This window comes from Amblyraja radiata, chromosome 1 (genome assembly GCF_010909765.2).
Source record: "Amblyraja radiata isolate CabotCenter1 chromosome 1, sAmbRad1.1.pri, whole genome shotgun sequence".
NCBI classification, from domain to species: domain Eukaryota; kingdom Metazoa; phylum Chordata; class Chondrichthyes; order Rajiformes; family Rajidae; genus Amblyraja; species Amblyraja radiata.
The window spans coordinates 55,371,819-55,385,621 of record NC_045956.1 but is presented as its reverse complement, the minus strand read 5'-3'; the positions used below and the strand labels follow the sequence as shown (position 1 = coordinate 55,385,621).

General features: G+C 42.5%; 1 protein-coding gene across 1 annotated transcript in view; it reads right to left on the bottom strand.

The window, feature by feature from the left end:
• The window catches only part of tbck (TBC1 domain containing kinase), a 264,109-nt gene that overhangs the window by 17,686 nt on the left and 232,620 nt on the right, over positions 1 to 13,803 (bottom strand). Inside the window, exon 25 of the mRNA XM_033022118.1 lies at positions 11,459 to 11,618. Coding sequence (XP_032878009.1) covers positions 11,459 to 11,618 — 160 coding nt within the window. The remainder of the gene's footprint in view (positions 1 to 11,458; positions 11,619 to 13,803) is intronic.

Below are 13,803 nucleotides of genomic sequence, written 5' to 3'. Positions count from 1 at the left end.
AAGGCATTGGTGAGGCCAATTCTGGAGTATGGGGTACAATTTTGGTCACCTAATTATAGGAAGGATGTCAACAAAATATAGAGAGTACAGAGGAGATTTACTAGAATGTTGCCTGGGTTTCAGCAACTAAGTTACAGAGAAAGGTTGAACAAGTTAGGGCTTTATTCTTTGGAGTGCAGAAGGTTAAGGGGGGACTTGATAGAGGTCTTTAAAATGATGAGAGGGATAGACAGAGTTGACGTGGATAAGCTTTTCCCACTGAGAGTAGGGAAGATTCAAACAAGGGGACATGACTTGAGAATTAAGGGACAGAAGTTTAGGGGTAACATGAGGGGGAACTTCTTTACTCAGAGAGTGGTGGCTGTGTGGAATGAGCTTCCTGGGAAGGTGGTGGAGGCAGGTTTGTTTTTATCATTTAAAAATAAATGGGATAGTTATATGGACGGGAAAGGAATGGAGGGTTATGGTCTGAGCGCAGGTATATGGGACTAGGGGAGAATACGTGTTCGGCACGGACTAGAAGGGTCGAGATGGCCTGTTTCCGTGCTGTAATTGTTATATGGTTATATGGTTATCATTCACTCAGCCACGGCCGAGTCAGTCAACCGATTACTGTCGGGAATTCTTTCCCATATATTGACCTCTTGTCACTTATTTTGGAGTGCGAAAGTTGGCAACCATATATGGACATTAATCTTCAATCGGCCTGTAATTAAATTATGGAAGAAATTTCACGCTTTCAGCATTTCGTACATACTTATCTGATTCAGCACAAGTTTTAAATGGGGTTTAGACAAAGAATTGAAGGTCACATCAGCTTTAAAGTATCTGTGAGTTAAATAGTGGCCTTTAATACCTAAACATTCATTTGACATTAATATCAAGCTTATAATGTAAGATTAGTTTTAACGGGGGACAGTAATAACAGAATGGTTTAATATCCCTGGTTTAACTTCCAAAAATAGTCAAACTGCTTGAACACCATGGCTGTAAGTGTGCAGCCTTTAACCACACTTAGATAGAGTCATAGAGTCACACAGCACAGAATCAGGCTTTTCGGCCTAACATGCCCTTGCTGGTCCCATTGACACTAGTCCCACCTGTCCATGTTTGATCCGTCCCTCTAAAACTTTTCTATCCATGTACCTCTCCAAATGTGCTTTAAATGTTGTTATAGTGCCCACTTCAACTACCTCCTCTGGTAGCTCGTTCCAAATACCCACCACTCTGTGTGAAAAGGTTGCCCCTCAGATGTTGGTGAGGCCTCATTATTAAATCTTTCCCATCTCACCTTAAACCTTTGTCCTCTGGTGCTCGATGCTCAACTAAAAGAATCTGTGCATTCACCTTATCTATTCCCCTCATGATTTTACAATAACATTTCCATATGGTGATGAGGTGGTGGGGGCCTAGGAATTGGAAGTTCTTGAAATGATGGAGAGTGTGTGAGTTATCAATGCAATAATAGGTGAACCAGGAGCTGCTAGTTCAACCTCCAAGAGACCTTTTTAAGAAGTAATCAACACAACATCTCCAGAACATGTGTCTGCGACTTCCTCCTTCCGGTACTCCAAGCACCTTACCCAGCAACAATCAAATTCAAGTATCCTCAAATTCTTTGATTTGAGCGTGTGGGAGGTCTCTCAATATCACCTTACGACAAGACTTTTTACACTTATTCTCTGTGTAATTTTCTGAATAATTCTATGATTGGTTTAAAAAAAAATTCAAGTTCAATGTATTGGCATGACTATATAGAAATGGTTGGGTGTAACTAGAAATTAGAAAAATGAGAGTAATATTGAGTGCATTTTCAGATCTAAGGAATTTTGCCTGAATACCAAATTGACTCCACAGCTAATAATGCAAGAGTTCCAAATTAACCTAAAGGTTAACATTCTTTTGTCTTGAAATACAACCATTGACTTCAGACATCCCAGCAAGTAAAACTACCTGTTGGGTGTAAACTTTCACTTTCATGCTGTTTCATCTACACTTCTGCTTTTGCTCAACATTTTTCAGCAGTTTTTTTGTTGCCTCAGGTAACAAAAGTGCTTGATGTGCTTTGTCTTAATCTTTTGCCTGAAGATGCTTTCTGATTCTAGCAAAATTACTTTGAAACCTTTTCTTATTCCTGGCTCATTTTGTTTGTACTGCATGGTTAAATTGTTTTTGTTTTTGATTAACAGTATTTTTGAAGATTAACAAAAGAGAAATAGCAGTCATTAAGAGTTATAATCGCTCTCTGGTTTTGTAACAAGCATGATACTAGGCTAAATTATAACTGAGAAGGAACCATTGCCCCATCTTCCGACACTGAACTCAAAACTCACTCTGCGAGGACATAAGAAACAATCAGCCTCATACACCTACATTGCCAATCAGAAGGATCATGTCTGAACCAACCTGAAGTCCACAGGAGCCATAATCATCCAGCACGGAAACAATCGCTTCAGCCCACCAAGTCTGCACCAACCTTCATGCACCCATTTGTACCAATTGTACACTAATCCCATTTGGTATCTCCACATCCAACCAATTCCTCCCAGATTCTCCCACTTGCCTACATACCAGGGGCAATTTACAGTGGCTGGATAACCTACCAACCTGCATGGCTTTAAGATGTGGGAAAAAATCAGGGCACCTGGAGGAAATTTAAGCAGCTAAAGGGAGAACGTGCAAAATCCACACAGGCAGCAACGGAAGTCAGGGTTTAACCTGGGTCCTTAGAGGATAGAGGCAGTAGTTCCATTAGATGTGCCCATATCCCTTAATCCCCTCAATGAAGTCCCATTGTTTACCAAGGTTTCCTTAAACACAAGGTGTAGAAACATAGAAAATAGGTGCAGGAGGAGGCCATTCGGCCCTTTGAGCCAGCACCGCCATTCATTGTGATCATGGCTGATCGTGCCCAATCAATAACCCGTGCCTTGCCTTCTCCCCATATCCCTTGATTCCACCAGCCCCTAGAGCTCTATCGAACTCTCTCTTAAATCCATCCAGTGATTTGGCCTCCACTGTAGTTTGACGATAATATCCAAGGTAGTAGATTTTGGAACGAGTCAACTTATTTTCCACTGGCTTGCAGGGAGAACTAGATGGATAGGCTGCTCGTGAAAGTACGGAAGAAACAAAATGTGCTCCCTATTTCATGGTCAGAGATCAGTGATCCCTGATGGAAGCGTGCAATGTGTGGGATGGAATGTTTTGCTTATACATACTCCCTTGGTCTAACAAAAGTTGCTGAAGTGAAAATGACCAGGTGACTAAAGACTAATGCCACTGAAGAGGGACAGGGAAAAGGGAGTGGGTGGGAATGGGTGTATAAATTGAGAAATATGGGAAAAGTGGAAGGAAAAAGTATTTCCCTATTTTGAAGATACCATCTTCACGGATGGTGCAGTGGAAGAGTTGCTGCCTTACAGCGCCGGAGACCCGGGTTCGATCCTGACTATGGGTGCTTATCTGTACGGAGTTTGAACGTTCTCCCCGTGACCACATGGGTTTTCTCCGAGATCTTCTGTTTCCTCCCATACTCCAAAGACGTACAGGTTTGTAGGTTAATTGGCTTGGCGTATGTGTAAATTCTCCCTAGTGTGTGTAGGATAGTGTTAATGTGCAGGGATCACTGGTCGGTGCGGACTCGGTGGGCCGAAGGGCCTGTTTCCGCCCTGTATCTCTAACTAAACTAAAAATCTGCAAAATTTTATTGCCACGACTAGATTATCAAGCAATTTCTTCCGATTCATTCAGCTTCAGAGAGTCACAATTTCAGGTTGAATTCAAGCCAAGGATGGAACGTTCTCATTCAGAAAACTCCAGCAGACACAGACTCTCTGTTCTCCATGTGGCTCACTTGGCCCCTGGGCAAAAGCAATTTTCCATATTGTTGGAAAAATTTTAGGTTTTGAGTGACAAAGGCTTGGTTCACGTTAGAAAAATTCAAGGATTTCTGCCCTGATGTTTTAAATAAATCAATTTAAACCATTTGCATGGATTGTGACAGCTTTCTGCAGTTCTAGCACAATATATATTTTCTAAAATTGAAGGCATAGGATATAAACAAACTAAAAAAAAAACCTCAGCAAAAACTAATCATAAATAAACACCTATTTCAGTTGCTAATCTATCCCGTCACAACCCACCTTTACTTTTCCATGCCATTAACCACACCGGCAATGGTGTTTTGTGGCTGTTTTGGGGCATCACAGGTTACAGGGAGAAGGCAGGAGAATGGGGTTGAGAGGGAAAAACACCACTAAAGTCTTGTACAACTGTAACAAAACGTCCCATGTTCTATACTCAATAGCCTGACAGATGAAGGCCAATGTACCAAAAGCCTCCTGCTGATGTGAGATTGAAAGGTTAAATGACTACTGTAAATTGTGGAAGAATCTGTGGGTTGGGGGTAATTGTTGAGGAGAAGAAAAATGGGATTAGTGTAAATGAGCCTTTGATACTGTACATACACACAAATATGCTACGTGATTGAGAGGAAAAGGTTCACCCATGACGTTTTTTCCTGCAATGTCCCTAATAGTGATAGGCAGGCCTGGAGGAATTACACTGATCCCAGCAACTGAGGGGAAACTACAGGTGATCTGCAAGCTTGGATGAACATAGAAACATAGAAAACAGGTGCAGGAGGAGGCCATTCGGCCCTTCGAGCCAGCACCGCCGTTCAATATAATCATAGCTGATCACCCAAAATCAGTACCCCGTTCCTGCTTTCTCCCCATAATCCCTTGATTCCGTTAGCCCCAAGAGCTATATCTAACTCGCTCTTTGAGATTAATTTGAGCTTCTGCCCTGGATTGAGTTTAGTTTAGAGATACAACATGGAAACAGGCCCTTCAGCCCACCAAGTCAGCGTCAACCATCAAACCAGTTCTACATTATTCCACTCTCACATCCACTCCCTGCATGCTGGGGGCAATTTCTGGAGGTCATTTAACCAATTAACTTGCATGTCTCTGGTATGTGGGAGGAAACTGGAGTACCCGCAGGAAACACAGACGGTCACAGGGAGAATGTGCAAACTCCGCACAGACAGCACCCGAGGTAAGGATCAAACGCGGGTGTCTTGCACTGTGGGGCAGCAGCTATCCAGGTTGTGACACTGTGCTGCCGACAACAACCTGATCAGATTCAGGATTCAGATTCTGCTGTCCTTTAGATCATAAGTGATAGGAGCAGAATTAGGCTATTCGGCCCATCAAGTCTACTCCGCCATTCAATCGTGGCTGACCTACAGTATCTCTCCCTCCTAACCCCATTCTCCTGCCTTCTTCCCGTAACCTCTGACACCCGTACTAATCAAGAAACTGGTGCTCACTTTCCTCTGCTGGATCAGCTGCTGGCAGAAGCTGTGGAAGACACCTGTTGTGATGGTTCATTAAACAAATGAATGAAAGTGGACCCTGCCATTAATGAAAACTACATCCTAACTTACCATGACTTAAACACCCATCATAGGCACTTGCAGGTCAAAGCTAAACATATGTTGACATTTCATAGTGGTGGCGCAGCAGGGAGGGTTGCAAGCTCAGGTCACAAGAGGTGTTGGTGCTATAAAAATTAGCTTAATTGGGAGTATGTTAGAAACTTAAACCAGATGGTTTATGTGCTGCTCTTTATCTGTCTTATATATGAAAAAGTTATCCACTGTGATAACGTATAAAGCTTAAATCTAATACCGTGTCATGGCATGCACAGTATTAAAGCAAATAAATTATGAACATCTTACTCATCTTTTGCCAATAAAAGTCAATAAAAATACCCGTTCTTAAGAATGCAGTAAATTAGAGAATATTTTTGATGCTGCGCCACCCCCGTGGACAAAAAGTGTCTTTATGGATTTGTGTTTGGTTATTCCAGGAATTGGAGAGTTTTATTCAACGACTTGAAAGACATTGCAGTTCCAATATATTTATTTATTTAATATATTAGGTTTTTGGAATGCTTTAATTGTTCATTAAACCAGTCTGTGCTTCAGTAATTCTGTAACATTAATGCTCTCTCACATGCCATAAATGTTTACTTTCGTCATCAAAGTTTAGTTTAGTATAAGATAGACACAAAGTGCTGGAGTAACTCAACTGGTCAGGCAGCATCTCTGGAGAAAATGGATAGAAACATAGAAACATAGAAAATAGATGCAGGAGTAGGCCATTCGGCCCTTCGAGCCTGCACCGCCATTCAATATGATCATGGCTGATCATCCAACTCAGTATCCTGTATCTGCCTTCTCTCCATACCCCCTGATACCTTTAGCCACAAGGGCCACATCTAACTCCCTCTTAAATATAGCCAATTAACTGGCCTCAGCTACCTTCTGTGGCAGAGAATTCCACAGATTCACCACTCTCTGTGTGAAAAATGTTTTTCTCATCTCGGTCCTAAAAGATTTCACCCTTATCCTTAAATTGTGACGCCTTGTTCTGGACATCGGGAACAATCTTCCTGCATCTAGCCTGTCCAACCCCTTAAGTGAGGAGAAGCCATCTTGGGGAACGGCTGCTAGCCAGCAGCTGTCCGTTTACTTCACTTTTTTTTGAAGTTTTGAGTAAGTCCTGTGCTTCGTCCGTTGGAGAAATGGACCTTTTAATGTGGGGGGTAGGGGGCAATTTTACTTCTAGGTCCCTACCTGGTCGGTGAGGCAGCTTTTTCTCCGGGCTGCCCCGTCGACCTGTCCTCGTGGCCTACCAGCGGGCTTGGAGCGCCGTTTCCTGGCGGGGAACGCCCAGCACCCCGGCTTCGGTGGCGGCACAGCGCTGGAGCGCTATCGTGGAGCGGAGCGGGCGATGCCTTGCCTGGGTCGCCGCGCTGGATCGACGCGCTGGAGCTCCGGTGAGCTCTGACCGCCGAGATCAACACCTCCAGGCTGCGGGTCTGCGGAGCGGAGCGGACGGCGCCGACTCTAACATCGGGAGCCTGGGAGCTCCAACCCGGTGCGGCCTTGTCGGCTTCGGAAGCAGCGGTCCCCAGCTAGGAAGCGGCCGTTCCAGGTGGCCCAGCCGCTGAGAGGACTCTCCCGACGCCGGGGCAACAGCACCCGGCCAGAACGGCCAGGAACATCGGGCCTCCGTAGAGGCAATAGCGGCCTCAATAGGCCTGACCTTGAGTGAACTGGGGATGGGGACTGGACATTGTATTCCTGTCTGTAAGTTAAAATGTTAGTCTGTGTCCAAGATGGCTGTCGGAAGGGAGAGTGGACGCTGGCGTGCTTTAGCTGCCGCTGCTCTCTCTTTCACATTGTGTTTTTTGATTTTTTGTCTTTGGAGCGATTTCTGTCTTTAATTTGTGTATTGGTGATGTCCTTATTATATATTTTACTCCGACTATATGTTTTTTCTCTTCTGTTAATCTTTGTAAGGTGTCCTTGAGATTTTGAAAGGCGCCCGAAAATAAAATTTATTATCATTATTATTAAGAATTTTGTAAGTTTCTATAAGATCCCCCCTCAATCTTCTAAATTCTAGCAAGTACAAGCCGAGTCTATCCAGTCTTTCTTCATATGAAAGTCCTGACATCCCAGGAATCTGTCTGGTGAACCTTCTCTGTACTCCCTCTATGGCAAGAATGTCTCTCCTCAGATTAGGAGACCAAAACTGTACGCAATACTCCAGGTGTGGTCTCACCAAGACCCTGTACAACTGCAGTAGAACCTCCCTGCTCCTAAACTCAAATCCTTTTGCTATGAATGCTAACATACCATTCGCTTTCTTCATTTCCTGCTGCACCTGCATGCCTACTTTCAATGACTGGTGTACCATGACACCCAGGTCTTGTTGCATCTCCCCTTTTCCTAATCGGCCACCATTCAGATAATATTCTACTTTCCTGTTTTTGCCACCAAAGTGGATAACCTCACATTTATCCACATTATACTGCATCTGCCATGCATTTTCCCACTCACCCAGCCTATCCAAGTCACCTTGCAGCCTCCTAGCATCCTCCTCACAGCTAACACTGCCCCCCAGCTTCGTGTCATCCGCAAACTTGGAGATGTTACATTCAATTCCCTCGTCTAAATCATTAATATATATTGTAAATAGCTGGGGTCCCAGCACTGAGCCTTGCGGTACCCCACTAGTCACTGCCTGCCATTCTGAAAAGGACCCGTTTACTCCTACTCTTTGCTTCCTGTCTGCCAGCCAGTTCTCTATCCACATCAATACTGAACCCCCAATACCGTGTGCTTTACGTTTGTATATTAATCTCTTATGTGGGACCTTGTCGAAAGCCTTCTGAAAGTCCAGATATAACACATCCACTGGTTCTCCCTTATCCACTCTACTAGTTACATCCTCGAAAAATTCTATAAGATTCGTCAGATATGATTTACCTTTCGTAAATCCATGCTGACTTTGTCCAATGATTTCACCACTTTCCAAATGTGCTGCTATTCCATCTTTAATAACTGACTAGCAGTTTCCCCACTACCGATGTTAGACTAACTGGTCTGTAATTCCCCGTTTTCTCTCTCCCTCCCTTTTTAAAAAGTGGTGGCATTTCAGGTCGGGACCCTTCTTCAAACTGATTGTAGCGTTGTTTCGGGTCATGACCCTTCTTAATTTAGCTTAGTTTAGTTTAGCATAAAGATACAGCATGGAAACTGGCCCATCATTGGGATATGGGAGGAAACCAGAGCACATGGAGGAAACCCACAGAGAAAATAAAAAAAACTCGACACAGACCGCAGACTGAGATCCGAATCTGTTGTGAGTTTCTGCTGCTGTGAGGCAGTAACTCTACCAGTGCGCCACTGTGCTGCCCAAGCTTTGGTAATTTTGAAGAAAAGCTTACCTAATGTCATTAAATCAAGATATTAAATTATTATTAATATTCATTATTCATATTTTGCAATATATTGAGTAACAGGCAACTGCTCTTGAGATAGAGGTAAAAAAGGAATTTAGCTCCACAATAACTACTCTGCTTCAGCAACTAAAGCAGTATCACACTGTAGCTTTAGTTCCGAATCAGATAGTTGGAGTTCAGTTTTAAACCAGACAGAGAACCTTGTTTGTATTTGGAACTCCACTTCTCTTGCCTAAGCCAGGACCCCTGTGGATAGACACCTGCAAAGTGCACCTCTCTCTGTAGTTAATATTCAAGTAGTTTAGATAGTACTGTGAGACCAGTCTGTGCTGTCCAGATTCTAAGATTTACTGCAAGCACATTTGCTAAGTGTTTCCCTGGCACTATTCAAACATTGTTGATGACACTCTGACAAAAGAAGCTATGTTTACAAAGTGCCCTCTCATAACCAACAGGATATAGGAAAGGGGCTCCCATAAAGGTCACCATTATAATGCAGTTAAAATGGCATCAACATTGAAAAAAAACAATTTCCATCAGCGGTAATCGGGGATAAATGGTTGATTAACCTGATTTTAGTGTTATTTATTGAGAGATTGTTTTTTCCTGGAAGGGGAGAAGTCCCCTGCTGTGTTTCAAGTGCTGCCAGAAGTTTTTCGCATTCACTCAAATCATTTAACTATCTTGTTAGAAAGATGGTTTGATTGGCAATACAGAACTCCCTGAGAACACTTTGAATGAAGCATCATCCACAGGAGCACAAGGCTTCACATCATGCCAGACTAAAGCTGCTTCCACTTTGGGGCCAAGTGTTGGATTATGGCTTCCAATATCATGTGAATATTTTACAGTCAATAGATTGATTCAGGAAAATGTGAAAATGACTCAGAAACATCCTTGTATCCCAGTTATCACCTCTTCCCCAGCCAACAACGTGCCATTATGTGCATTGGTCATCTGTTGCCAGATTTGTTCTGGCCTTTTCCTTCCTCCAATTCCCTACCCCCCTCCCCCCCACCGCACGCCCCCACCCCCTCTTTTCATTCTGACGAAGGGTTCCAACTCCTTTTTCTCCAGAGATGCTGCCTGCCTCACTGAGTTACTCCAGCACTTTGTGTCTGACTCTGGGAAATGCATTGAATTAATTACATCTACCTTACCACGGCCCTGCACAATTTAAAAGGAGAAAAAAATATTTTTGCAAATTCCTTTCAAAAATGTAGGTGCGTTCAGTGGGAATGTAGCCTTTTCCAATCTCCAAATGTTAATTGGCAACAGGTTGTTCTAAATGCCAAGGTCATGATCATTCTATATCTTTAGTTTCCCTTTCCCTTACTCTCAGTCTGAAGAAGGGTCTCGACCTGAAACATCACCTGTTCCTTTTCTCTACGATGCTGCCTGACCAGCTGAGTTCAGCTTTTTGTGTCTATCATGATCACATGGTGTGCAGGCTAATAAATGGGTCTACATTGATCATCCAAAACCAAAGATTCATGTCATCATCCTAAGGATTTAAGCGTGTTTGAAGATCTTAGTTTCAGCATCTGCAGTGAGCCAACTTTCTGCTAGCTTCCTTTTCACTAGACTATGTAGTTTTGTATATTTGCCCTCCAGAAAGAACTCAATAGTGTAGTGAAAGCAATATTTAAGCAACATTGACCATAAGACATAGGAGCAGAATTAGACCATTTGGCCCATCGAGTCTACTTCGCCATTCAATCATGGCTGATCTATTTTTCCTCTCAACCCCATTCTCCTGCCTTCTCCACGTAACCTTTGATGCCCTTACTAATCAAGATCCTATCAATCTACACTAAAAATACCCAATGTCTTGGCCTCCACGGCCACAGATTCCCAAAGATTAATCATCCTCTAGCTAACAAAATTGCTCCTCATCTCCATTCTAGTCAAGTCAAACTCACTTTTATTTCTATAGCACATTTATAAAACAACTCTAGTTGGCCAAAGTGCTTTATAATTGGTGGAGGTACTAACGTTACACAACATCGGTTCATAGATTAAGTACATACATAAATACATACATATAACCCTCACTCAAGGACGTCAAGAAAGGCTTGAGAGTAAAGATGAGTTTTAAGTCTCGACTTAAAGGAGTCGATGGAGGGGGCAGTTCTGATGGGAAGAGGGATGCTGTTCCACAGTCTATGAGCTGCAACCCCAAAGGCGTGGTCGCACCTGAGGTTATGTCTTGACCGTGGGATGTTCGGTAACCCCAAGTCGGCCGATCTGAGGGACCTGGAGGTGGTGTGGTGGGTAAGCAGACCTTTGATGTAGGTGGGGGCAAGCCCGTTGAGGGCTTTGTAGACATAAAGGAGGATCTTGAAATTTATTCGGAACCGCACAGGGAGCCAGTGGGGAGAGGCCAGAATCGGGGTGATGTGGTCCCTTGTTCGGGTGCTCGTCAGGAGTCTCGCTGCGGCGTTTTGGACCAGTTGCAGGCATGGCAGGGAAGATTGGCTGATGCCAGAGTTGCAGTAATCTAGGCGGAGGAGATAAATGTGTGGATGATTCTAAAGGTACGTCCTTTTATTCTGAGGCTGTGCACACTGGTTCCAGACTCTCGCATTACTGGAAACATATCAGTATAGTTTTGAACAAAAAAGTAGTGACTTACATTGGCTGTGTTCTTGACCACATTTCCTACAATGACAATGACGCGTCCCTTGAAACTCTGCAGCAAGCTGGTCGATGCACACTGTATCAGCTCACCATCCGGGCTGAAGGCAGAACTGTATGGAATGTTTATGCTGCCATTGATGTGGCCACGAGTGAATCTGGAACCAAATAGTCAAGGAGAGTACCAATGGTTGAAAACAAAACAAGCTGCTGAATAACTCCAGCACATTGTATCTGCCATGCTGGTGTTACAAATCATAAACGTATGATATAGCAGTACTTTGCAGTTGCTTATTATCTGTTTTTATAATGGTCACAAGTGCACAGGATATTAGAGCAGTAAAAGACGTCTTAGTTCCTCAAGCTTGCACCACCATTTAATAGGGCTGATCTGTAGCTGACCTCAGCCGCTCCGCTCGATGTAACCTGTTGACTTTACATGCAGAGGAACATTTTCTGCATTTATGCGGGTCATATCTTTTTATCAAATAATAACATTCAACTTCACAGCTTGAAAATTAAGTGTTTGCAGCAATATATCTTATTTTCTGCTTTAGGATTTCATAAAACTCAACTCTTACTAATAATACAAACTTAATTGTATTAATAGCCAATTAGTCAACAGAGAAGCATTTAGCCAACAAGAGAAATACCCAATTAGCCGGAAAGAGAAACACAGAGACACTGAGTTCTTTCACAAGCTGAGGACACAAATATTGGTCTAAAATAAAACTGAAATTTCTAACAAATTGAGAATGGATTGTCGTTTCCCCCCACAATCAACACCATCTAATTCTGACTGGACTGATGAGATAGGCAACTCTTGGCATTGTGGCAGTTTTACTAGCTTTAACATTGCAACAGTGTACCAAGGTAGTGTTGCACCATCGAATGCATTCAAGTTCAAGTGAGTTTATTGTCATGTGTCCCTGATAGGACAATGAAATTCCTGCTTTGCTTCAGCACACAGAACATAGTAGGCGTTTACTACAAAACAGATCAATGTGTCCATATCTTCTATATTACTAAAAGTCTGTTCTTGACCGGTTTAGTCCATCTGTGCTGCGATTTCCGAGCGAACGCCGCCACCTACGGCCGTCATTTTTGGCCACATTGCTCAGAGCCCCCCTCCGCCGCATGTGTACCGAGGATTTTTCCTGTTGATTAAAAATGACAGAGATATTAACGTTCTTACAAAATTCCCCATTCTCCCTGCTGCCCCCGCTGGCGGCAGGGGGGAGGGACTATAAAACCAGGAAGTGGTATGCCACAGTCTCTTCAAGATGGAGGAAGGCAGAGGGTCATGTTTCTCTGAGCTGTGAATAACACTGAACACATGTCTACTCAAATGTAAGTGCCCTTAGTGGTTCTAAAATGCTTGCAGAATGTGTCTATTGGTTCTAAAGCTTGCAAAAAAATGTCTATTGGTTCTAAAGCTTGCAAAAAAAATGTCTATTGGTTCTAAAGCTTGCAAAAAATGTCTATTGGTTCTAAAGCTTGCAAAAAAATGTCTATTGGTTCTAAAGCTTGCAAAAAAATGTCTATTGGTTCTAAAGCTTGCAAAAAAATGTCTATTGGTTCTAAAGCTTGCAAAAAGTCTATTAGTTCTAAAACTTGCAAAAAGTGTCTCTATTGGTTCTAAAGCTTGCAAAAAGTGTCTCTATTGGTTCTAAAGCTTGCAAAAAGTGTCTATATTGCTTCTAAAGCTTGCAAAAAGTGTCTATTGCTTCTAAAGCTTGCAAACAATGTCTATTGGTTCTAAAGCTTGCAAACAATGTCTATTGGTTCTAAAGCTTGCAAAAAAATGTCTATTGGTTCTAAAGCTTGCATAAAAAATGTCCATTGGTTCTAAAGCTTGCAAGAAATGTCTCTATTGGTTCTAAAGCTTGCAAAAAATGTCTCTATTGGCTCTAAAGCTTGCAAAAGAATGTCTCTATTGGTTCTAAAGCTTGCAAAAGAATGTCTCTATTGGTTCTAAAGCTTGCAAAAGAATGTCTCTATTGCTTCTAAAGCTTGCAAAAAGTGTCTATTGCTTCTAAAGCTTGCAAAAAGTGTATATTGCTTCTAAAGCTTGCAAACAATGTCTATTGCTTCTAAAGCTTGCAAAAAAATGTCTATTGCTTCTAAAGCTTGCAAAAAAAATGTCTATTGGTTCTAAAGCTTGCAAAAAAATGTCTATTGGTTCTAAAGCTTGCAAAAAATGTCTCTATTGGCTCTAAAGCTTGCAAAAGAATGTCTCTATTGGTTCTAAAGCTTGCAAAAGAATGTCTCTATTGGTTCTAAAGCTTGCAAAAAAAAGTATATTGGTTCTAAAATGGTTCATACTAGCACTCCAGAAAGCTC